We start from the raw sequence: 23,963 nt of genomic DNA, 5'->3' as shown, positions 1-23,963 counted from the left end.
TTAAAGTCAGCAAGTCAGATACCAGCCTCACCAGTCAACAGGGCCAAGATTTCACCCTGTATTTCCACATGTTTCACATGGACTAGAATCCAACAACTTCCAGACCGATCTATTGGTACCCATTAAAATGCTGATTTTTTAGCTTCTTAAAGAATCAATGAAATATTGATGCTTTCCTTCAGAAGGCAGAAGAACTGTCCCTTTGAACTCGTCTCCTTTATACAACCAGCCATACAAGGAGCAAAAGAGGAAAAGGAAAGAGAGTCATTAAAAGATGTGGGTGGAAAAAATATGGCACGCTACTGGACGAAGACTTCCAACTGGCATTCAAGCAGTGACGTGCAAAACACTATAGCCTGCAGGAAAAATAAATATTGTACTCCTGGAGTTTATCACAGCTCCTCAAGAATGACACTCATTTTTTTTAAAGTATTCACTAAAAGGTACAAGGATGTGGGGTCAACCTACAGAGGCAGAAAAGCGTGTCGATGCCCCAGGAACGGTAGAAGTTTGGGAACAGACGAGATCACATCATGAGGCAAAACTAATCGTTACCCTCCAGCAACGGCACACGCCAGGTACCAGTTGGGCACGGCCTTCCCGCCCCGCCGGGGGTCGGGCACGGCCTTCCCACCCCGCCTTTGCTTTTGGGGCTTTCACTAGACATAACTAAAGTCCCGCTCCTCCGCCTGCCCCTCTCCACGCAAGCCCCATCCCACGTATTAAGTTGTGTTTCGGCTTCTTTTCTCCCCCGTGGCACGAGAGAAAGCAAGCCCGGGACCGAGCGCTTCAAAGGAGCAGAGATCCCGAATGTGCCCGCAGTCTTATTTTAGGACGGCCAGACTAGGAAGCGAGGGACCGGCTTTAAACCTCCGTTTCCTCGTGCGCTCCCTCGACTGTTTCTTTTCAAAGAAAAATCTGGCAAGTGGAAGACGGCGCATGAGTCAGACGACTTCTTCCCGTTGCCCGGCCCTCGCGCCCCGCCAGGACCGGCTCCCCGCGCCCCCCCGGCCGCTACCTGTGCGACGCTCGCGCTTCCCCCTCGCAGCGGCGCCAGAAACCTGCAAAGTCATTTTGAAGTCAGAAGTGGCGGCGAGGGGAGCGTGGGTCGTCTCGCAGGGGGTGGGGGGAGGAAATAAAGAGATCAATGGATGTTTTTGGAGACCCCCTCCCCTCCCCTCCCCTCCCCCCCTTGCACAATTGGGGCAAGGCTGTGGATGAAGGCGCCGGGAGGGGGAGGGGGGGGTGTCCGCAGAGGGGCAGGATCGGCACCGGCCGCCCCTTCCCCGCACGCACCATCCCCGCCCTGCCCCGCCCCGCCCGGCCCGGCCCGGGGTACCTTGGCTTTCCTGGTCTCGGCCGAGCCGCTCCACACGAAGCACTGGTAGATCGCCCGCAGGTTCTGCTTCCAGTTCTCCACCTTGAAGCCGGTCACATGGCAGCACCCGGCCGCCGGCGGACTCATGTCAGACCCCCCACATCAATCCGGGCCGCCTCAGCCGCCGCCTCAGCGGCCCCCGGGCGGGCGGGCGGGCGCGGCGGCTCCCCCGGCGCCGAACAAAGCGCGGGGCCGGGCCGGGCCGGGCCGGGCCGGGCCGCACAAAGATGGGGCTGGGGAGGCGCCGCCGCCTCTACCTCATGGAGGCCGGCGGGCGCGGGGGGCCTGGCGGCGGGGGGGGAGGGGGCGCCTCTTGTCCTCCGCCCGGCCGCCGCCGCCGCTCCCCCGGCCGGCCGCCGCGCTGCGCCTGTCTCTTTAAATCTCCCCCCCCCCCCTCCGCGGTGTTTAATGGTCCTCGCTGCGAACTCAACCTAGCCCGCCAGGCCCGGAGTGGGACAGACCAACGAGCAGCGCGGGGGGGGGCGGCCGCGCCGCCATTGGGGAAGGGAGGAGCGCGCCCATTGGACGGCGGCTTGTCACTCCGGCGCCGCCGCCGCCCCGCCCCTTCTGGCGACTCATTGGTGGCGCGGGGTGGGGATGGGCAGCGCGGGGCGCCAAACAGCGGGGAGGGGGCGGGAGATGCGGGGCGAGGCGCGCGGTGCTATTGGCGGAGGCGGCTGCCACTCTGGATTGGCTGGGAGGGAGGGGGAGGGCAGGCGGCCCCGCCCACAGCAGCAGGCTAAGGTGTGGGGGCAGAGCTGCTGTCACATCCGCTTGTCCCTGCAGCTTCTCTGTTACCCCAGTGATTTCCTGCCAGGGGGGCGGGGGCTGCTGCTGCCTCCTGCCCCCCTCCCCCAGCCAGGGCCACAGTGCACTGCAGCCCCACCCCACCATTGCAGTGTACTGTGCCCTCCCTGGGAGGGTCCCTCCAGGAGCTCCCACCTAGGGGGCACCCCGCCCCAGCTTGGCATGCAACACGCCTTCCCCCCATGGCTCTCACGCAAGGGTTGGGCTGGAGCTGTGTTGGGTTTTTTCCCATCTGAGCTGCAGGCCTGTCCCTACAGGCCCCTGGGGCCCTGGCAAAGTCAGGTGAAACTCAGGGGTACCAGGCGGCTGACGTCTCATTCTAGGGACCGCTGTGACAACGGGTGCTCGCGGCGTTTCCAACCGTGAAGCACCCCGATACGACCAAATGGGGCATCGTTTTGACCGGTGAATGAGCGCGGGAAAATGAGAAGTCTGAGGAAGGATGCAAATATTTGAGGCTACGCTCTGTTCTTTGGCTGTATTGCACTACGGAGCTAACAGCAATAGGGAAGAGAAACTGGGAGGAAACAGACAGGCTGTTTGCAAAGGTTTCTCAAAAGCGGTAGGAGGCTGCTTCAGATGGCGGGTGCTGCAAAGAACCAGACTTTTCATCTTCCCATAGCAATATGAGAAGTCGTGCTAAGGCTGGGCTATACAGCGCCGAGTTTGTCAGTCTTGTTTAATGTACACTATTAAGAACTTCCTGTTGGAACCCTGGGCAGTGACCTCGGCTGAAAGTGCTGTATCTGTTTTTGTCAATGAGAACCAATTCTATTCTCGGGTCTGTTGCTACAGCTCCTTCAAATCGGAGAGTGGCGACTGTGTTTCCAAGGGCAAAATTATGTCCTATGTTACCTGGAGCTGCTACTCTTTGGTAAAAGAAAGAGAAATGATTGTGTAGAAACTGCTGAACACTTAAGTCTGTTCTGCGTATTTGCAAATTGTTTGCATAGAACCATAACCTTCTATTTTAAAATAATTGTGGGATTGAATTCTAATAAAAAGTTGGATGTAGCCGGCCCCAGTGAATTATATCTTTCGCTGCAGGCCGGCAGCAGGTTGAACTACCCACGCTGCCCTGGCAACACCTGTGATCTGGGGGCGACTTCCTAGGGTTAAAACAACAGCAGGTCAGTCTCCATGGATGGTGTAATTCCTTGTTTCTCTGCTGATATGCCTTATTCTAAACAGTGTTTAAGGACAATGGTTTCTCGAGCCAAACAGAGGTTGCTTATGCACAAGTATCTTCTGAGAAGAGTATCCAGGAGACTAGAGGTTTGCAAGGGTCAGTAATATCAGGCTTGTTTCTGCCCCTTGTGCGCAAAGGGGCTGGGGTTGGCTAGCACACCTGGTTGTATTGCAATGCTCCAGAAGGGTCTGTCTAGGTGGGTAAGAGTGAGGGCAAGTCCCTCCTTTGACCCTTTGTAACGTATGTTGTGTTTGTCTAGCTCTAGGCCAGCACCGTGGGAATGCAAGCTTCGTGCTTCTGTTTAAAGAGGTAACAAGAATTGCTGCTGAGTGTGCTGCTCCCCCATTGCCCTCCCCCTGTGGAGGAGTGTTTGCTTCTGTATTACGCAAACACACTGCTTCCAACCATGGTTGCTTGGGTGCTACACCACTGAAACCACCCACTCCCCCTAAATACATCACAGATGTGATGAGCCATAACTAGTCTTGCAATGAGCTCTGTGTGGGTAGACACCCCTGTAACTGTGAGGCACCCTGTTGATTCCAATAAAAATAGTTCAATGTTAAGATATTTCGCCAAAATACCATATGGCTTGCCATGATATCACAGTCTTTGTGTCCAAGGGGGTCACTTATAAATGTAATGAACAATAAGGAAGAAGCCAGAGTACTGACTAACCCTTCCTGTTTTTTCCCAGGCTGTTCCTCATGCCTGGGAAGAGCTCCCGGTAAACACCTGCAAAGCTTCCACATTGTCCTCCTTCAAACCCAGCACTGCCATGTCACCTACAAAAACCTGAGGGCAATGACCAAATATGCTCTCGATCTTTCCTTGTACTCCTTGATTTGTGTGGATGCACCAGTCATCTCCTGCCTTAAAGTTGGACAGTGAGCCTTTTGGAGCAGGGACTGTCTTTTCATTTGTGTCTTCATTCTTTCATTCTCTTGTTCATTGGTTAGCATAGTGGGGTCCAAATGTGAACTAAAACAAAGCCCTTTCAGATAGGGCGAAGATGCCCCAGGATTAATTCCATGAAAAGAGCCAGTGAGAAAAGACTGCGTGTGCACTCACTAATGACCCATCCTCCTGTTAACAATAATTGCCATAAATTTCAATTGTAACAAAACCACAGCAAGTGTACAGCAGATGTATCTGAAAGAGATATCTCACCTAAGAAATGTCATAAGCTGTTTTTAATAATAATGATCTTAGGATCTACCAAATCCCTAATAAAGACAAAGGAACTGAAAATATAGATCCTGTACATTTACTAATCCAACAACTCTTTTATCTCCTCAAAAGAAAATGCGAGCATGCTATGATGGCACTGAGACATCATCTGTGAAGAAGTAAATCAGTGATAAAGCTAAGTTCTCTTAGATCTTTCTCATCCATCTTCAAAAGAGCCATCAAAGAAAGTTACCAATTAGTTTTAATTCAGAAACCAATCATCAAATCCCTAGCAGTATCTGACAACCTGCCTCCTCCCCATAGCCTTAAAACTAGTTAAACTTCTCCCCTTGTTCTCATCACTGTGAATTAAACCAGCACATTACCTGTGATCATTTGGAAACAAACTACATGTTGTAAACAGCACGCTCACTGGTAGGAGCGTATGTGTCACATTATCTCATCAGTAGCTGTCCCTCTCATCTATCTTCAGATGAAGGCAGCCCAGTGACTGCAATAAAGTTTTTGCTCCTGACAGTCAGTGCTGCAAGAGGAACAAGGAACTGGTAACAAAGCACATTTCTAGAGAAAGGTAGCGAAACTCACTCATGTAAATAAGAGTATCTGCTTTGAGGCTGGAGACGAGCAAGCTCAATCATTTGCCAAATAGTTTGAACATCAGCCATACTTGGCAAGCTCAAAACTTTTGAAACATAGCTAGGCTATTCAGATATCCAGCCACCCATCCCTTAGTCTGCTCTGTCAGCAGCAAACCAAAGCTTAGGGAACTCTCACTGCTCCCGACTGGCCCAGTCTAGCACTGCCAGGCAGGCATCAGCCTTCATGGAAAAAGGGGCACCACCTTGCCCCAAATACCTCCTCTCCCCAAGTCTTTAGAGGGCACCTGGAAACTCACTAGTAGATCCTGCATTCACATGAGGTCTCACTCATATTGATCTTTCCAGCATGGTCTGCAACATCTCAGCTGCAAACTGCTTCATTCATTTTTATACAAAGGTAGCAATGAAACCAAGTTCTGAGTTTCTGCATTCAACTGCCACCGTTTGTTTGTGTGGCACCGTGGTTGGATTAGTCATCTGCTGCAGAAGGTTTACAGCTCTCCAGACATGAAGGCTGGGACAGAGACTCATCCAGTCAGCTACTCCTTACCCCTGTGAGAGCCAGGTGGGAGCAAGCATCCATTAAACAGAAGAGAGAAGGCAAGACCACTCAGGAGGTAGCTCAAGAGGATGGAGGCCAGTGCAAATCTAATCTGTAATCAGTACTGTTTATACTGAGTGGGCTGAATATCTTCCAATTAAAAAAATACTTCAGTATTAATATAATCCATATCTAAGCAGAGCAGTATTTGCCCATTCCTATTCAATGCTGGAACAACCTGGTGTTGCTAATCTCAGGATTTTCTCCATGGCTTCTATATCAAAACAGGAAGATTAGGATAAAAAAGAAAACTTCTGCCTATAAAATTTGCAACTGTCTCCCTGAGGGTTAGGATGCCAAAGCCTACATCTGTTCAGTGGCTTATAGGTTTGGAAATTTCCATCAAGACTTCCAAGGCCCCTTTTCAGCAGAGTCACTGGCATTGTGTTGTTTGTAAGGTAGCATGATGCAGAAGCAACTGAATTGCAAGTCTATTAATGGAGTACTTTATTCTGGAGACAGGGATAGCACATTCCCCTCCATGCCTCAACATTTTTCAGTGCTCCTCTCTGAGCGACTTAAGACTTTTCCAAAATGAAATACATTCTCTTGAAGAGCTCAGAGACAGTAAAAACACTTAACTCTTTCTGTTCTCTGAAGCCCATCTTGGGCAAAGTGATTCTGGGGTGCTCAACCTGAGAGTTACAGCAACCTGATTTTAATTGGTGCGGGCTACCCATGGCTCCAATTTATGTGAATGGAAACTGAGACTACTTGGCACCTCTGCAACTCAGATATCAAAAAACTGGGACATTGAAAGTCATTGGATGCTAAAATGTTGGCCTTAATTTTCAGGTGAGCTTCTTTGGGTAGATATGATATCTTTTATTAGACCAACTGAGTAGTTGGACGATATCACATCTACCCAAAGAAGCTTGCCTAACTATGTCCTTGGACCAACACGGCTATAACCAAAAGGCCTTAATTTACAACTCTTTTCTGGCAGCTTATTCTCCACAAAGAGTCAACTCCCACCAGCCCTGGTAATGTGATGTGGTGGTCAGCCACTAAAGCCAGGTCATGATAAAAATCTACCCCAAGGTAACAAAGAATGTCTCTTGTGACTTGCTGAGGTTGAGCATTTGCTCAACAACGGCTGCTGCCAGAGCCTAAACCAAAAGCTAGAAGGCAGCAGTGGGTCGTGGAGTCCCCGGCCTCTGCGCTTTTCATTTTGGGACCGTGTCATAATCTTTGCAGTGAAGCACACAAGTTTCCAATGCAACAAGTGCCGTTCGGTTGTTACAGCCCACGCAGCAAAGGTGGCAAAACACAGCAAAATAGCAGTCAAAACAAAATAAGGGAGGGAAATGGTGACGTAGGCTTGTCACAGCAATTGTCAAATCACAACCTCCTCATTACAGATGCACACCAGGGTTTACCAGCTTGCTTTCCTTTAACTTGCACTTAGCATAGCTTGGGAACCTTCCTGCAACGTAACTGTTGGTGCGGCAGTGAGCATGGGAAAGGATTGGCCTCTGGGGGCAGGAAACAGCATTGATCCCTCTTGGTTCTGCTAGAGGAATTTTCATTTGAAAGCACGAAAGATTATGCTAATTGGCACTCGCCCCTGAATTATGTTGGAATATAAACATTGATACTAGCTAAATGCCCTGCAAACACGCAGCAAAATCTCCCTCCTGAGAGCCACCGGTGTTACATGATATCTCAGCTGGGAAGAGGCAATGTTCTTCCATGTGGGAAGAAAAGCAACCGAATTCTCTAACTGTGCCATCCCAGGAGGCACTTGAGGGCTTTGCTGATCAGTCAGGAACGTGAAACAACAAGACCTGGTTTCTCTGAGACACGTTTTCCATTTTGTGTGGCCATGGTTTCCTCGCGCAAGTGCTCAGTTCTCTTTCTCAGAGGGAACTTAACCCTTTTCCCGGGAGTCCAAGCATTTGAACAGCATCAAGGCCTCCTCACTGAAAAACTAACAGAGGTTGAGAAACTAGTGCAGCGAAGCCTTTCAAGCACGATCCTATGAGATGCCGAGCAGTTGGGTCCCCAAGGTAACTTCTACAGGGGCTTGAACTGTGCACTGGCAGGGGGCGAGAGACCTCAGCACCTGACAAGATCAAGGCCTTTGCACTTGACTACAGAAAGGTAAGGCTGAGAAAATAAAGTCATGAATACTGTTAGAAATGTACTGCCATAAGGTGATGCTACCCCACAGATCGCCTGTCATCATACACCATGCTGCCTCTGCCGGCATGATCAGAGGAGACACTGGAGCTGCAGCTCCCTCACTGTAAATAGGAAGGAGCTGACACCTCACCCCAGCTCCTGGGCTTTGGATCTCCCCAGTCTTTGGCTCTCCAGAATGTGGATCAGGCACACTGAACAGCCTCGCTAGACTTTTAATTAATTTATGATGTCCCTGGTGGCTGGTGGATGTTTATTGTGATCAAAGCAATTCTTTTTAATGCAAGGGATAGGCACTCAGGTTATTGGGTTGGGGGAAGGTCTCAAGACTTTAATAATGCTAGATAAATAAGCAGGGACTTGTAATAACTTGGTCACGTGGGGATTCCCTACAAGCATCAGTTATCTTATGCAGCCACCATAGCTAAGGGGAAAAAAGACACATCTTCATGCAGCTATATGACAAACAGGACTAGCTAGTACTCTGGTTTCCACAGGCTGCACCCAGTATCCTATATCTGGGAATCACACACGCTTTGCAATGGTTTTGACAGCAGTGAGCACACAGAATGAGCCAGTGAACAAGCCCGATGTAGCAAATACCTGAGGTCCGTTGGAAGAATAAGAGACTTTTCAGGGCCCTCAGGGGCTACAAAGCCTGTGGCTGTGCTCCCCCTTTCCAACTGGAGGGGCTAGGAACATCAGAACAAGTCACAGCTTTTCAGATCTGTGGCTGGGTGGCTCAGGCATGAGGGTGCTCCAGTGTGGGGCTAGCTAGGAGGCACGCCCAAGCCAGCCGCATCAGTGTCTACATGTGCAGTACTGCGGAGTAAAAAACTGCACAGCGGGATAGTACTTGTACTTACAAGTACTACTCTGCTGCAGAGTTAATTAGTTTCCTGTGGCCTAATAGGGCTGCATGTGTAGACATGAGATGTTTACTGCAGAGATCATTAGTCTACTCCGCAGTAAATGTCTCATGACTCAACCCAGAGCCTTTGGGATATTATGCCAGACACTGGTACTGAGATACCAAGTGACAGGTGTGTTAGGAATGCCAAAGATAGATCCAATCAGAGCAAACCTGCTGCCTGATCCTGGAAGGGGCTGAACCTTTCAACCCTCAGCAAGTATCCTTCATCCAGTATTCTGAAGACACTCAGCAGCTCAGAGGATGGGGTCCTTGGTGCAGCTGTTTTGTTAGCTCCATGCCAGACTGTTCACCTGCTGCTGAGCTCAGTAAGCTTTTACTAGTCCAAGCTGTAGCCTCTTCTGTAAATTAATGAGTTTTGTCTGACTGCTGATCCATCAGCAGAGTGCTTGAGGGCCACTGGATTCATATTGGAGGTTTCCACCTGGCTCTGTCCAAGTACAAAAGGGCCAAGGAGTTGATTTAGAAAATCATAACATGATGACTACTAGGCACAGTCCCTCATACCTGCACAAGCCCCAGTACCAGTCATCAGGGCCTCCTTCCTGCTGTTACAGGGTGAAATCCAGTCACTAGTTGAACTCAGTGTGAATTTTGCCAGGGGCTGAAACAAGGCCAAAACTTCATCCTTGGTATTAATCAAGACATTTCCCTCCAGATAATACTCCATAAGGCAGCTTCCACTGCATGCACTGTGTGGTTCACCTTATTAGATCCTGACCGTGATCCAGGGTTTGTGGCTAATCTGATGAAAGAATTCAAAAGCCTGTTTCTTAGCAGGCTGCTTGTCTTGAAGAGGGGGGCCTTCCATTGTCACAAACAGTGCTGGTATCTGTCTGTGTAGGAGGCAGCTGTTGGCAAAGACATCAGCAGATCCCCTTTCCCAGAGACTGCCAAAAGCACCCATCTTCCCTGGAAATCATTATCCCATAAAACCTACTTGTAAGTGTGAACCTGGCACAGGCTGTGTTCTTCCAGCACCTCCTGGGAAGCATCATAGTCCAGTGCACCCTATATTTTCCAGGCCAGTGGAAGTCTCTTTTGTTAGGTTATGAGCCAATGGCTCTCCAACCCAATGCCTCCTCTGACTGCAGCAATCCAAGGCAACGCATCAAGCACCGCACAGCTACCTGGCATTACGTTTCCATGCAAAAAAAGCAATGGTCTTATTTTTACAGAGGCATAACAGAGGTGTACAAATTCTCCCACTGTCAAATCCTAGCCAGCATGATGCACTGCTTTGCTTTGAAGTAGTTGAGTGAGGTTCTTTGCAGACAGGGACTTGCCTTGTAGTTTTTGGCAGCAAAGGCAAAGCCATAGCGACACTCAATCAGTGTACAGGCAAACAAGTGCAGTGGAAGGGAGGGATGCTCAAGACAGCGAAATGCCTCTCCTGCCTGGGGAGAGCGTGACAGTAGTGGGTGTGCATGTGGCCTGCTTCTCTGGGCCCTGAGCAGCTCTGTATCATATTGCACACCTGTGCAAAGCTGGCCTCTACCCCCACCCCAGGGAAACACAACCAGAATCAGCCTCCGGAATCTGATGAGCCTTAATTCCCAGTATTTAAATAATGAGCTTCTCACATGTACAAAAACAACCCTCATCTTCTGGATTAATGAAGAAAGCTGGTTCCACCACGCAAGGCCATTACCAAGCTGCTAATGTGCTGCTAATTTCACTGCCTGCGACTGAGCACAGTACTGTGGTCTCCCGGGAGGGCGGGGTAGGTGAGACTCTAGGGCAAATGAGGAAGGCAGGAAGGGCCTCACTGGCAGCTCAGGGCTTTGTGGTTTTATTGGAAGGGCTGGTTGGGGTTTGAATAACTGGCAAGGGTGTGTGCCACCCCCTTTGTGGCTGCTAAATTGCCATGTGGCCTGCACGGAGGCTAAATAACTCAAACAATCCTAAGGGCTCAGTGATCCTCAGGACACCCACAGAAGCTTTGGCCCAGGCTTGAGAGCTGTCACAGTGGTGCAGCAAAGCACTTCAGGGCTGGGCCTGTTGCACTTGGGACCGCTGCCCTAGCCAGGGACCGTGGTCACCTTCCTTCCTTTAAGCTTGCCGGCTGATGGCAGACAGATCCTGAGAGTGTGCAGGAGGGCTCATTTCCTTTCTCTCGCTGGCCAGCACTGACATAGCAAGTTTGGTAAAAACAACCCCCAGTTCTTTGTTCTTGGCAATATTTGGAGCCCCAGCACTAGCTGGAGGGTGGAAGGGCCTGAAGACCCCCATTCTGTGGCCCCAAAACCCAGGCCATAGCATATGGATGGCTTGGTACTAACAGTACCTTTCCTTTGCCTCTCACTTGGACTGATCTGGGCACTCTCCTAGGCCCTGATCCTGACAACTATTTTGCAGAAGCAGACTCAAAGGTCCACACCGACTCCCACCAAAACCTATGAGACTCCACGTGGGGCCACGGGGATCCGACTGTGCAGAATGATTTGAAATCTATCCCAGGAACCAGACATCAGGCCAGGCAGCTTCCCAGGCTCCAGCAGAATTGGGAACCAGGTGCTGTCCCCAGCTTTTACAGGAGTTCCTCTGCCAATCCCTCTTCCTCTGGCTTTTTTGGCCTTTCCTTTTGCCCTGTGTCCTTTGCTTGGACTCCTGTTCCCTTCCTTGAGCATGGTCTTTGCACGTACCTCCCTGCCCCATTAGCAATTCCTGCCTGCTGGATCTCTCTTAATAAAGGTACTCCATGCAGATGCTGTCCTAATGCCAGTCCCTCATCCTGTCCCAGGAAGCCCCCTTGCTCTCACACCACTACATTTTTCTGGTCAGTGTTCTCACTTTCCTCCCTACCTCTTTCACAGGGAACCCCCTTAAAGCCCATAGCCTCAAGGCTGGGAAGGCTCTGGATGTACCTGGAGCAGGCACTTGCCTAGAGTTTAGGTAAACCATGCTCATTAAGTGCCCAGCACTGACAGCCCCATGTGCTTAACAAGCCTTGTTTACAGCATGGCTAGGGCTCTGGGATCAGCAGCCATGAAGCTGACTTGCGCTCCTGTCATTTTTCAAGGCTTCTAATAGCAGCCCTTTAACAGCTGCTTCCCCTACACTGTTTCGGGCCCAGTTAAATGGAGTACAAAGATACGCAGCAGGCAAGGGGCTGAAAGATGTAACGCAATTGGGTGGTTTCTGCACTCAAGCAGTAGATAACCAGAGTCTATTACAACATATCCAACAAGCAACACATTGGGAACTAGGTTATGCCATACTGTTAAGTAGTACACATTTACCTGCTATTCGCGTTAGTGGAGTATCTGGTATTCAAGCTATCACCTCCCAGCTGTCTCTTCCCAATTCAGACTCCCACTCCTGGACTTTACCCAATCAGTTCACATTGATTGGTCTTTCTGGGACCTTCTGATTCCACGAGCAGCGTCCCCCAAAGGCCTTTGCCGCTCTTTGGCCAGAACCACAGGGGAAGAACCCCGTCTGTGATCCTGGCTGCTCCAGCAGCATGGCAGTCTCCATCCATCAGTAAGCTCAGCCCACCGTCCAATCCTTCTTCCAACCCACTGCCTTACTGGGTTTTCAGACTTCAAGAAGCCCCCCACTTTGTTGCATTTGGTTTGCCCATGTGTTTGCTCTCCTGAACCTCTGTATCAAGGGAAGCACTCATAACAAGACAGCATTTTTTGAATGTCAGAAATCATATAGTACAAGGCTGAGCATTCCTACTTAGGTGGTTCTCACCCACCTAGTTTCTCACAATGACTCACAGTGCTGTCCACTTTCACCAAAGCACGTCACATCCACCACTGAGTCTGAATTCCTATTAGGCCTCTGCAGAACACACCAGAAATTACAAGCTAACCATGCTGGAAATGCTAGTTTACAGGGGAAATCCTTATACACCATGCTAAATTAAGAAAACATTAAAAGAAGCACTGTCACCCCAGTTAATGCTTAAATGTGGCGATGTTAAAGAATGGCAGTCCTCAAGACTGGACAAGCCAACAGTATCCATATTCAAGAACATTGGTCCTCTTTGAAGTGCGTGAAATCATACCAGGCCCTGGTGTTAAGCTGTAAAACCATGTCACCTAGGAGTGGCAGCAACTAGAGAAGAGGGGGCAATTGGCATTGGTAATATAAAGGCCTGCAGCGCATAATGAAAATAAGACTTCATACTTAATATACATGGATATCTAGAACTCCTCAACTTCAAAGGGCAGCAGAGATGTTACCTGCCAACACTTTTGTGAGGCTGCTTGTTTGATGCTAATTTTATAGAGACAGCACGACCAGGGCAGAGGGGCCATGGGTTGTGCCTGAAGTCAGAGGCAGAGCCATAACTAACGTTCAGGAATTTGAATATTTGGGGCCAGATTTTCAGAAGCCACAATGTGAGGTGTCTCCGTTTCAGAGATGGTGAGGCAGATCAACGGGATGCCAATGAAGCTCTGGCCATTCCCACTTGCTGAGGCTCTATGCCTGCCTTCACATGGACTTACAGGGACAGCAAAACTGACAGGGAGTTCAGGGCAGAGGTCTCAAACTGGCCATTCAAGACCACTGATAGATGCCTCTTTTGAAAATCTGGATCCTGCTTCCACTTCTGTGACACCAGAGGCTGCTCGGGAAGTTACATCAGGGGAATTTGGCTGTTTGTAGAAGCAACTGAGAAATCATTCAAACAATGCGGTTACAAAAAAATGGAATCTCTACAACTAAACAACTGAAGGGACTTTGAAACAAACAAATCAAATCCTACTTTGAAGCGATGCTTAATGTAAATGAATCACTTATTAGACAATGCAACAATCAGCTGCTATTCATTATCAAAAACAATATGAGAGGATCAGCAGAGAAGAGCCGTGAGCTGCAGGGAGCCCTGCAGGAAATACTGCGGGACTGGGACCAGCTTCTCTGTCTGTGCTGCCATTGTTGCCTGACAATGTCTTGCTAATAAACGTCCAAAATCATCTTGGTTAATAAACTTTGTCATCTTTTTCCAATCACAGAACAAATGGATAGAACCAGTGACCTTTGGAATGGAGCAGAAATCCTAGCTTGGATGAGGTGGAACCTTGCGTATTGAAGCCACAGTTTGCCGAGGTACGAGAGAGTCTGGAAGCCCGATTCCCAGTTGGAGATTTCAGGTTCTGAGGAATCACTGAGTGCACATGTGTGCTGGAAATCCAGTGGCAAAATTCTTGGCTTCTGATGGAAATCCGTGAAATTCTACCATAGCTTCAGATGTATTTAAAACATCAAGTGCATCTTGAATTCAGTATTTAAGGGAGCAATATAATCAACCCAGAAGCTCCCGTGTTATTTATTTTTAAGTGCATTGACTTTATTCCAGGCAGTCCCTGCATGGTCACTTTTCAACATGTCACTGTTGTACTGACAATGGCTAATGGCACCTCAGGATTTAGTGGGGAGGCTGGAAGTGGATTAGAGGATGTTTGAGGCTTTCAGCACTGGGAGAGGAGCGTGAGCCAGTTTGGAGGGCAAGCTCTCAGCAGAGGCGTCTAACTGAATGGAACAACAGTGAAAGTGTTAACCACGTAAGCATTAATTTGTTCCCTTTCTGTTTCAGAAGTAATAACCCACGGGGACAAGGAAGGCAAGTTTAAACCTCTCAGACATGCTATTTCACACCTGAGTTGGCCAAGAGCATACAGCACTGCACTCGTGCTCCTGTCACCTTTCTTGGCCATCTTTACCATGAGGAGGGCGAGATACTTTTTCAACAAAAGGAGATTCTGGAGCAGAAATCTGCAACAAGGGATGAATTCTGTGGCAAACTCAGTGGCTACAGAATAGGTGGGGCCCTAGCCCAAGTTCTACAAACTCATTAAACTTTACTGCACTCTCTATAAAATAATTTTAATAGTTCAAAAATATGCCAGGACAGAGAGCTTGATACTGCACCACATCCCTCAGGCCTCACTGAGACAAAAACCTCATCAAACAATGCCTGATGTAGCCCAACTTTGACTGAGCCCTGGTGCCATGTGAAAGCTCTTTGATGGCTCTCATATAATATGAATGTGGGTGGGGAGGGAAGGTCCTCCATTCACTGATCTCTGATGGACAATGGTCCGCATCACAGAAACACAATAGTCCCATTGGCTCTAAGTGGCAATCCTTTGGCAGTCTCTAGTGGAAGATGAAAATCCTAGGGAGCCTTTTGAAAAGAGAACAATGTTAATTAGTATAATTAGTACTATTATGCTAAGCCATGATTATGAAAGTAGTATTAATAATATCATACCAGTATATAGCATGAGCATGTTAATCTACCACAGGGAAACCTGGAGAAGGAACCACCTTAATTAGGCCCCCTCCTTGTTTTACTACCTTGCCCCAAAGTACCCCAAAATGCACCTAGTAAAATCCTGCCTCTCCCTGCTCTGGTAAGGAAATTATTTTTGTTGGTCCCTTGAGTTGTTGCTTAAGGCAGGTTTCACTGTAATTACATACCTCACAGCAGTGCAGGGAGACTTAATTAAGAGACTTACTGTAGGTGCATTGTCAGACAGAAACAATGCAGCTCTTTTGGCTAAGGCACCTGGTCCGATTGTGATGGGCACGTTAACTAGATAATTAAAGTTGGAAAAGTACCTTATGATCATCATGCAACAAACAGCCAGGACACAGCACGCAGGGTTTATTCAGAACCACTGGCTTCCATCAGGAAGCTTGCATTTTGAAAAGTCTTGCTGTCCCCATCAGGAGACATGCTGCAAGATTGTATTTTGGTAGAAGAGTGTGACTCACCAGCTTCAAACTGTGACATTTCATTCCTGAACTATTCTTGGAGCAGCTGGCTCCACAAGGCAGGGAGAGGTGGGGAAGGGGTAGGGAGAGAAAGAGAGCCAGACTGAAAACTGAGAACTACTAATTCTCTCCTCCACAGGTATGTGGCTTTCATGTTCACCACCATGTAATTTGGAGCAATCTGGTAAATACCATGGGGAGGAGAAACATAAAATCCTGTTTCATAAAATCTGTATGAGCCAGGGCTAAAAAATAAGTCACCCTTAGGCAGGATGCAGTTTGGCTTGATCTCTGAACTCCAAGGAAGAAGGCAGGGAAACTCGCTGCTCTCCAAAATCCAGATGCTGCAACTCTGGGCTCCCTTTTCAGAGTCCCTACATGATGCAGATGCAATACTTAGTCCTCAGCTGCATCCAGCTGATGCCATGCGAAGTCAGGGAGGGAAAGTGCTCCCTGAGCCTTGGGGAAGTTCTATGCGTCATCTGGCAAGGCTTCAGTGTAAGCGTGGTGTCACAGTCATTAACAGCGTGCTGCATGTGAGCTTGGTGCTTCGCAGCAGCGTGGGCTGGTCATCGCTGTCACCAGCTCCGTGCCAGTGGCATATTGGTGACATGGGCGTCATCCCTCCTGACCTCAAACTCTATGAATCAGTGTGTCCCAGGGCACACAGACATGCTTGTTCATGCTTGTAAGGCTCTCAGGTCCCGGAGCTGTGGACAAATGCAGCACCATTGCTACGGGTACACGGCAGGTTTGCAGCACAGGCGGATCAGCAATACGCCAGGTCACTGGGACAGCAGCTGCAGGCACAAGGTGAGTGGCGTGAGCTTGTCTGCGTGGAGGCAACTTCACTACTGCATGTCACAGAAGGAGAAACTTCAGAGCAGTCTTGAATGGGGCCAGGCAAGGTGGTTCTATACTGTGCCTATTACCCCAGGCCTGCTGGGGCAGGGGACCTGTTATATGTTGGAGACTGCTGTCATCAAGGATGATGGCACAACCCCACACACTGCCTCCCACTATACAGTGAGCCAGCCGGGCAGGGATTTAATTCAGCCCCAGATTCCTGCATAAAAGAGAATGCTGTTTTTGTGGCGGTTTCTACACAGCCCATCTCCAGAGCTCTGTATGGCAGTCTCTCCCCCATCCCAACCCCTTACCTGATGGAAGCCTTACTGAAAGCAGTGCTCATTCAAAGCAGGGGACTGAGCCTGGCTGCTCCGAATGATGCGGCATGTAGGAGCCTCACCAATGACCTTGGGTAGGTAATCACCGCCTGAATACAAAAGATGGATATAAAAGGACCAGCCCCCTCTTTTACAGTCTCCTGCTCAGGGAGGGAAACACAATGGCTTGTTAAATAAGTGGTTCTGTCAGGGCTGAGGGTTTTTTGTTTTTTTTTTAACTTCCCTAAACGTCCTTCAGCAGCAGAGAAGGGGGTGGGGATTTGCTCTTTGAAGCCATTTCCTTGTGGGAATAGGAAACACGGAAAGAATTCAATTCACCACCACAGCCAAACACCACTGATACATGCTTCAAAAAAACCTGAGACTGAAAGGCAGGCTGGCTGGTGGGCGTGGGTGGCTGCTAATTTACAGCAGCATCAGATTATGTCTGTCCACTATCTAGCATCAATAAGTGTCCTCCCGGCATGTTAGAACAGAGAAGGGAAAGGGGGAGGAAGAGAGACAAGAGGAAGGGAAATCGGGAAAGGCAGAGCAGAAAGGAGTTGCGGCAGTTCAAATCTCTGATCAATAGTGCCATCGAGTGGAGAAGCAGAGCACTGCCGTTTAACCTGCCCTTGGTGAGGATGCTGCATACACAGCAAATAAAATCTGGCTTTCTAGTCTCTCTCAGAGGGCTTACACCACGGTTGAGTCCCCCCAAAACCCAACAGCTATACCAACGCAGCAGCTTCTCAGAGATGAGAAGAACATGCATAATAAGTGAATACAAATCATCATCGATACTGTAGATGCCGGCACCTTCTACAGGAGAAGCACAAAACACCTTAAAAACAATAAGGGATTAGGCATCACAGGAAGAGCATCAGCTCCATTTAGGAAGTGGGGAAACTAAGGAAGAGAGACAGTGGCTGAGTGACCTGCCCAAGGTCACACAGGAAGCGTGAGGCAGATCCGGGAATAGAACCCAGGAGATGCTGAGTCCTGAACAATACCTCATTCTTTCTCTCTTTTGATTTGAGGGTTTCTTAACCCTTTAGGATCCTGCTAGAGAATCCTCTCTAAATACCTCCCCCACTGAGATGAGACGTAGTCTTCTTTGACCGCCAAGGACAACAACAGAAGGGGGGAGGGTGGTATTTCTATAGCTTCAGAGGGGTGTGCGATGCCTTCCAGGCACAGCTCTTTCTCTATAGTTGGTTTCATAATCTAACGCAGAGGATGAGTGAGCCACAGAAATGCATGCAGTTTGGTTTGCTTACATGTCACATTGCTGAATCAACAAGAGCAGCATCCTGTTAAGGGGGACCCAACATCCTACACAGCATCCCCAAGTGGGACCCTTGGCAATCACAGCACCTAGACTTAGTGCTTGGGAAATGTGGGCCTTGACTTCTCTGCACGCCTGTCTCTCCCTCCATGTGCTGGGAATAGCACTGCTTCTCGGGGCTGCTGTGCAGAGCAATTCAAATGTTTACCAAGTGCTTGGAGATCCTCAGCTGAAAGGTGCAAGAGGAAATAAAAACACCTCATCCCTGACCTTGACTTTGGAGTCAGCAGCAGAACGTGGGTTTGCAGGAAGGGAACATGGCAGGAACACAACCCAGCAGAAGCCCTGTTGCCTTCTCTTGTCCACTGTCCAGTAAAGGGGCTGCAGGGAACTAATAAAATAATTCTGGAATGAAGAGCTCAGAAACCAACCACTTTAAAAAGAGAACAAGACAGAGACACAGCCCATAGCTGGAGAATTCATAACAGTCACAGAGGAACAGACCTAACAGAAAAGCTGTGCAAGAAAATCTGTAAGGGCTGCTGCTGGGGAGGGGAGTTCTTCAGTCACAGCTCCTGAATCAAGCAGATCTTGCCTCAGTTCCAAACCAACTGACCCTTGGGAGCAGTCTCAGGACATCCTGGGTGGCCCCACTGTCCTGGAGAGGCACCATGGACTACACACTTTTGCCCAGGGCAGGGCTACAGGAGTGAGGAGATGAGGAAGGCATCCAGGGGCTGACAGTTCTACCAGGTTCATGGACTGAATTCTTCTCATTCCATCCTTCTCCCCCCACCAGTTGCTTCTGAATTCCTTTTTCATCCATTCATTCCCATAAGGCCAAGCTATGCAGGCAGAGGGGGGGAGAGCCTCTGTCTTACATCAGAGGCTGTGATTAGAGATGTTCTTCTCACACCCCAGCCCTTTCAAGTTTTACATTTTTTAGCTCACAGCACCACAAAAACTGGAGCTTTCAGGCCAGACTCAGTCAAGACCCCTTTCCCAGGGGAAGACTTTCGGCCAGGGCTGGACCACGCTGCTTATGGGAACAGTCTCATGCTCTTAGGGGAAGCTGCCAAGGCATTTATTAAGGGAGAAGCCATATCTTATGCTCCTGTTAAAAGGGACAGAGGAAAAAAAAGATGACTAAGAGACTGGAAGAAGCAGAGCACAAAATTACTGCACCAGAGAGTCAGGTTAAAAGGCTGTCTCAGGGCTCAGTGATGCTTGCAATGGTGTAGACATCATCAGACTGATTATAACTAGTGCCTTGCTCCAAAAAACAGGGAGATGGGACTGCTCTCTTATTTTTATTGACACCTTCTCTCAGTATTGGGGGAGAAGTTTGCTAGTGAAGCACTGAAAGGCTAGAGGAATTCCAGCTCTTCATGATTCTGGAGGGTCTAAGGATCCAAAACACAATAATCAAATTACGTGGGGAGTTCTTTTAAAAGAAGAACTTAAGACTTGCTGCCAAATTACACCCATGTGTTCCCCAGGATAGAAATCCTGGTTACAAGGGCTGAAGCTCCACACCTCTGGAGTGCAGTATCAGTATATTCCACCAGAGATGAGTTTAGCCTGATTCAATGTTCATCCCTGAACAACTGATTCAATGAAATCAATGGCCTTGTGTAATACTGTATTTCACTGAGGTTCCATCTCTAACTAAACACCATCTAAATGCAGCCTCTAATCCTTGGAACGTTACCGCCAAAGCCACCATAAGGCAGATCCAGATGGCAACGGTGCCTCCGGGGGCTACTGGGTTTCAGACTGACTTTGCCAAGCACCTGGAGAGAAGGGAGGCGGTGGTGCAGTGGTGACTACTGCCAATTCAGGGAAGTAGGCAGGCATCTGTAATACAAGTTACCATGGGAGACTGGAAGTAATTAACTCTCAGACAGATGCTCACAAGCTTCTGGGAATGGACCTGGAGTAAGAGTGGCTGCTGCCAATCCTGCCTTGGCTTGGTGGGAAAGATGGATTAGAGATGCATCTTTGCCAGCCCTGTATTTCGGAGCCTGTAACAGGCATTGCTTCCAGTGCTATTACCAGGACATACATTGGGGTTGTTCTGCTGAAAAGTTGGTTTGCCGTTTCATGTGTATACGATCCTTGTTATGCTGTTCATCGTTTTCTTTCATCTTATGGAGAGAGGTATCCATCACTGAGGCCGGAAAGCAGGAGGTCTCATTAGGTAAGTAGGGCCGTACATTGTAGGATCAATCTTAGTTTCTTTCCTCTGGAGTTTTATTTTCTTAGTAATGGCAGACTACCCCTAAGTGAAACCCACATCACCAGTGCATCTGCTTGGTCAGTAGGCAGGAAGAGAACAAAGTCATCATATGTAATCTGCCTTTCAAATGGCTGGGGCCAAGAGTCTCTGTCTCCCTGTTCTCCATAAGGATATGCCCCTGCGATTAGCAGCTTTGCCTCTGCATGGTGCCAGCATATCCTAACAGTCTGTGCAGATGATATACTTGCCCCACTGCAACTCAGGCAAACCAGAAGTTCATAGACCCATTTGATCTCACAGGTCCAGGAGAGGAGAAATGGTCCAGGGAGAGAAATGCTTCCAAAAATGTTGCAATTTAACATTTTTTTTAAAACCCAAGTCCAATATGGTGCTATTGATTGTGAAGGATCAATGATTCCCATTTGGGAACAAGGAGAGGCAGACACTGAGCAACAAGGATTTCCTCTCTGCCAACACACCTCAAGCCTACTCTGCCACCCTCGTTACTCCAGTTCTGGGCTCCCCCCCGCAGCTGCCAATGACCAGCAGTCCCCTTCCCTACTCCATCCAGCTCCAGGAAGCAGCCCAGTCCTTCTCTGTAGTATGCCCTTTCATGTGGGCCCCAGGTATCCCCAAACAACTCTGCCCATGCATCTCACTCCAACATGCAGCAATGAATTTTTAAGAGAATTTTGGAAAAGGTCCCAGCCCAGGAGCTGTAGAGACAGGAAGCTGCTGTCGGTATGTGAGGGGGAGTCTCACCCAACGCGAGGCAACGTACCTGCTCCCTGACAGAGTCCCCATCTCCTTGGCACTGGGGTTAGCCACAATATACAGCCCTTTCCCCCTTGGGATTGCACAGAGACCCCCCAGATTAATTTCCCGCAGTGCAGCCATATGATCACTGAGGCCTGGCCTGGATTCCAGTGCTGGTCTAGTGCTGGAAGGCTCCACAGCCCATTAGCAAGCCTGGGACTGTAACTGCCTCAGCCAGGAGGTTGCAGCCCTGGAGACAATCTTGTATCTCATCAAGGGCTGGTGCTCATCAAGGGCTGTATATCATCAACAATCTCATCAAGGGTTGGTGCTCCTGAGTTGCAGTCTGGAGTATGGGCTGCTCTGTGAGGAACCAGTTTGAGCATACCGAGGAACCCTTCTGTTAGCCCTGAATGAGATGCCAGACTGAGTTCCTCTTCGTTCTGTTTAACAGGAACATTCCACCTATGATTCCCACAATTCCCTATGTGTGTACACACACACACACACACACACACACACACACACACACACACACACACAGAGTAAAGGGGCATTCACACCAAAGCCAAAGCAAGGAGAAATTTCCAAATGAATCTTTACCATTGCAAACAGATGAATTTCCCAATCCTCAGGGCCACTAATTTACTTTCAACCCACCTGAACGAGAGGATGGAATAGTTTAACAGCTCTGCACCATACCCTGGAAGCAGCCAAAAGTAATGACAGGAAATCAGCTCAGCCTGATTGCTGAGGAAGAGCCAGTCTTCTGTATCTAGATGTGCAATGGAAAGATCAGGGCTAATCCAGATTGCTGGCCAAGGCTAAATCCCACCCATTTAGCTTCTAGCCTCCCTGCTGACTGCTCCTTAGCCAAATCAATCTTATTAAAATGGTAATTCTCTTCTGCATTCGCTACCCTCATCAGACCATCCCTTTGAGCTCTGCAAGTGAGAGATAGGAGAGGGCTGGAGAAGAACTAAATATATTGTAACAAATATAATTTCAGAAACAAAGCCTAGAAGATAGTTCTGTAAGATGCCTCTCCCCATGGGAAAGCCACGGACTCGATGTGCCTGAAATAGGAATGGTGTCCTTTTAGCAATTATATGTATTTAAATTAAATTCTGGCCTTTGTAAGAAAAGCAAAACCAAAACACTGACCCAGGAATAAAAATGTGTAATGTTTTTAATTGGTTTTGTAGTACTTTGAAAGTCCAGCCTTCCTTGCACCGGGGTGGTGGGAGGGGTTCAGTGATGAAGGGTAGAGAAAAACCACTAGCAGTCTTTCTCTAGGCTGTTTTGTGTCCCAGATCCTATGCCTTAGTTTTTATTTTTCTGTCTTTTCTCTATGCATTTGTCTTATTTATGGAGAAAAAAAAGGAAAAATATTTACCTCTAGTCACAGTGTCAAGATATTTGTGCAGCCTCCTCCCAGCAATTGGCAATTCAAGCAGCGGTTCTCTTCTTTTCCGAGTCACTATTGAACCAATGCCCACCGTGAGGCCGGAGGTGCCAATTCCAAACTGGATGCAAAATCAGAATCCTGCCTTGCAGTCATTAAAGAGCCTGTTTGACAAAAAAGGTGTTTTTCCCCACCACCTACCCACGTCTTGACATAACTTCCTGATTCTTTTAACAGCTAGGAGCCACTTCAGAATAAGTTAAATTTCAATTACTAGCATTCCATCTTAAAATGTCCTATGCTCTCTACCACTCTCTGCTCTTTATTTATTTTTTGATAGCAATACTAGGCATTTCTGTTGCGGGCTTTTAAAATTGGGAATAAAAACCTTACAATAATAAGGACTGTAGATGAACCTGTGAGACACAAACATCTTCCCTTGTCACTGAGGTAAATTGTTTCTGTGGTACCAAGCAAAATACATCCCGTTTCTGAAACCCACAAGTATTAGGCTTGTCTTTTCTATGCAAAGATGGATGTAGAAGGTTTGAAAAAGACTTTTACACCAGAAAGAGCGGTGGAATCCGTGCAAAGTCTCTAGTCCAGGTGGGTCTCCTTAGATCAAGAAGTGTTGTTGTCAGAAACTGGTTTAAGGTGCCGGAGACCCAGGTAGTGCCCTGGGTCTCTGAAGCTGTGACGTGGGGATGTAGGCAGCTGAGCAAATCATGCTAGAAACTATCTTCGCTGGAGATCTGGGGACATTTCTGACACTTCTGGCTCCGCTGGTTTGCGGATTTCGGCTCAGGGCCACGCCCCGGCACTCGGGCCCAGGCGCGCGGGCGTCGAGTTGCGCAGAACGGGTTAGCTCCTGCCCAGCTCATCCTGTTTGAAATAAAACGAGGTGCCCTTAACACAGCAGGGTCGAACGGCAGCGACTGTGCCGAGCTCAGGCCAAATCTGCTTCTCTCGCAGGCCTGACGAAGGGCCCCAAAGCCCAGCTGGCGCCTCTTCCTCTGTGGTCTCACAGGGGTTTTCCACCTCCTCCGATCTTGCCCGGTCTCCTTCCACCTCATCGCGGCCTCGCCTGTCCCTTCCAGATCAGCGTTTACACCATCTTCCCTCGGTGCCTCGGGCTACCTCAAGGTCTGATGCCTGCACCTCAGCTGCCACAAGCCCACGTGGCTTCTCTCCTCCGCCCTGCCCATTTCGCCCTCGGCTGCGCGTGCAACGCCCTGCGGCGTGGGGCGGCCTTGCCCCTTCCCGGGGCTACGCCGGAGATAGGGACGACGCTGGTCGCGCACTGGGGGCTGGAGGAGCCCACACTCAGGCCCTAAGGGACGTCACACCTGTGACTTGCACCCCCTGTGACATCACCTCAGAGACAACTGCCCCTCCCAGCGCGGAACCCGGGAGTCGCCGCTTTGTTTCCGGAGGGAACGACCTGAGCAACGGACCGGGGGGGGGGACGGACTGCGACTGCTTTTCCCCTCCGGCAACATCCGCTCTGACGCGCGCTGTGATTGGCCAGGCTCT

At 49.1% G+C, this 23,963-nt stretch overlaps 1 protein-coding gene and 2 long non-coding RNA genes across 7 annotated transcripts in view; 1 reads left to right on the top strand and 2 right to left on the bottom strand.

Moving 5' to 3' along the window:
• The window catches only part of USP22 (ubiquitin specific peptidase 22), a 175,478-nt gene extending 173,686 nt beyond the window's left edge, over positions 1 to 1,792 (bottom strand). Inside the window, exon 1 of one of the 3 annotated variants that reach the window (XM_006272695.4) lies at positions 1,340 to 1,792. In XM_006272695.4, coding sequence (XP_006272757.1) covers positions 1,340 to 1,465 — 126 coding nt within the window. In that variant the 5' untranslated portion in view covers positions 1,466 to 1,792. Of the gene's footprint in view, positions 1 to 1,018; positions 1,039 to 1,339 lie in introns of those variants that run through there. The other 2 variants (XM_006272694.4, XM_059716857.1) reach the window with 2 other exon arrangements.
• A 329-nt stretch (positions 1,793 to 2,121) lies between these two features.
• LOC132244675 (uncharacterized) lies at positions 2,122 to 4,160 on the top strand. The gene is made up of 3 exons (XR_009456390.1): positions 2,122 to 3,470; positions 3,634 to 3,683; positions 4,072 to 4,160. It is a non-coding gene; the product is annotated as an uncharacterized LOC132244675 (long non-coding RNA).
• Positions 4,161 to 6,589: 2,429 nt separating this feature from the next.
• On the bottom strand, positions 6,590 to 23,915 carry LOC106738021 (uncharacterized). 3 transcript variants are annotated; one of them, XR_002092607.2, is made up of 4 exons: positions 22,422 to 23,915; positions 16,737 to 16,852; positions 15,421 to 16,642; positions 6,590 to 14,983 (listed from the first exon to the last, which is right to left on the bottom strand). It is a non-coding gene; the product is annotated as an uncharacterized LOC106738021 (long non-coding RNA). The 3 variants fall into 3 exon arrangements; XR_009456386.1 differs by adding an exon at positions 21,686 to 21,800 and having other exon boundaries at positions 6,590 to 16,642; positions 22,422 to 23,912; XR_009456385.1 differs by having other exon boundaries at positions 6,590 to 16,642; positions 22,422 to 23,912.
• Between the last annotated feature and the right edge of the window lie 48 nt (positions 23,916 to 23,963).

Source organism: Alligator mississippiensis, chromosome 13, assembly GCF_030867095.1.
Source record: "Alligator mississippiensis isolate rAllMis1 chromosome 13, rAllMis1, whole genome shotgun sequence".
Lineage (NCBI taxonomy): Eukaryota > Metazoa > Chordata > Crocodylia > Alligatoridae > Alligator > Alligator mississippiensis.
This window is presented reverse-complemented; position numbering and strand designations above follow the sequence as displayed.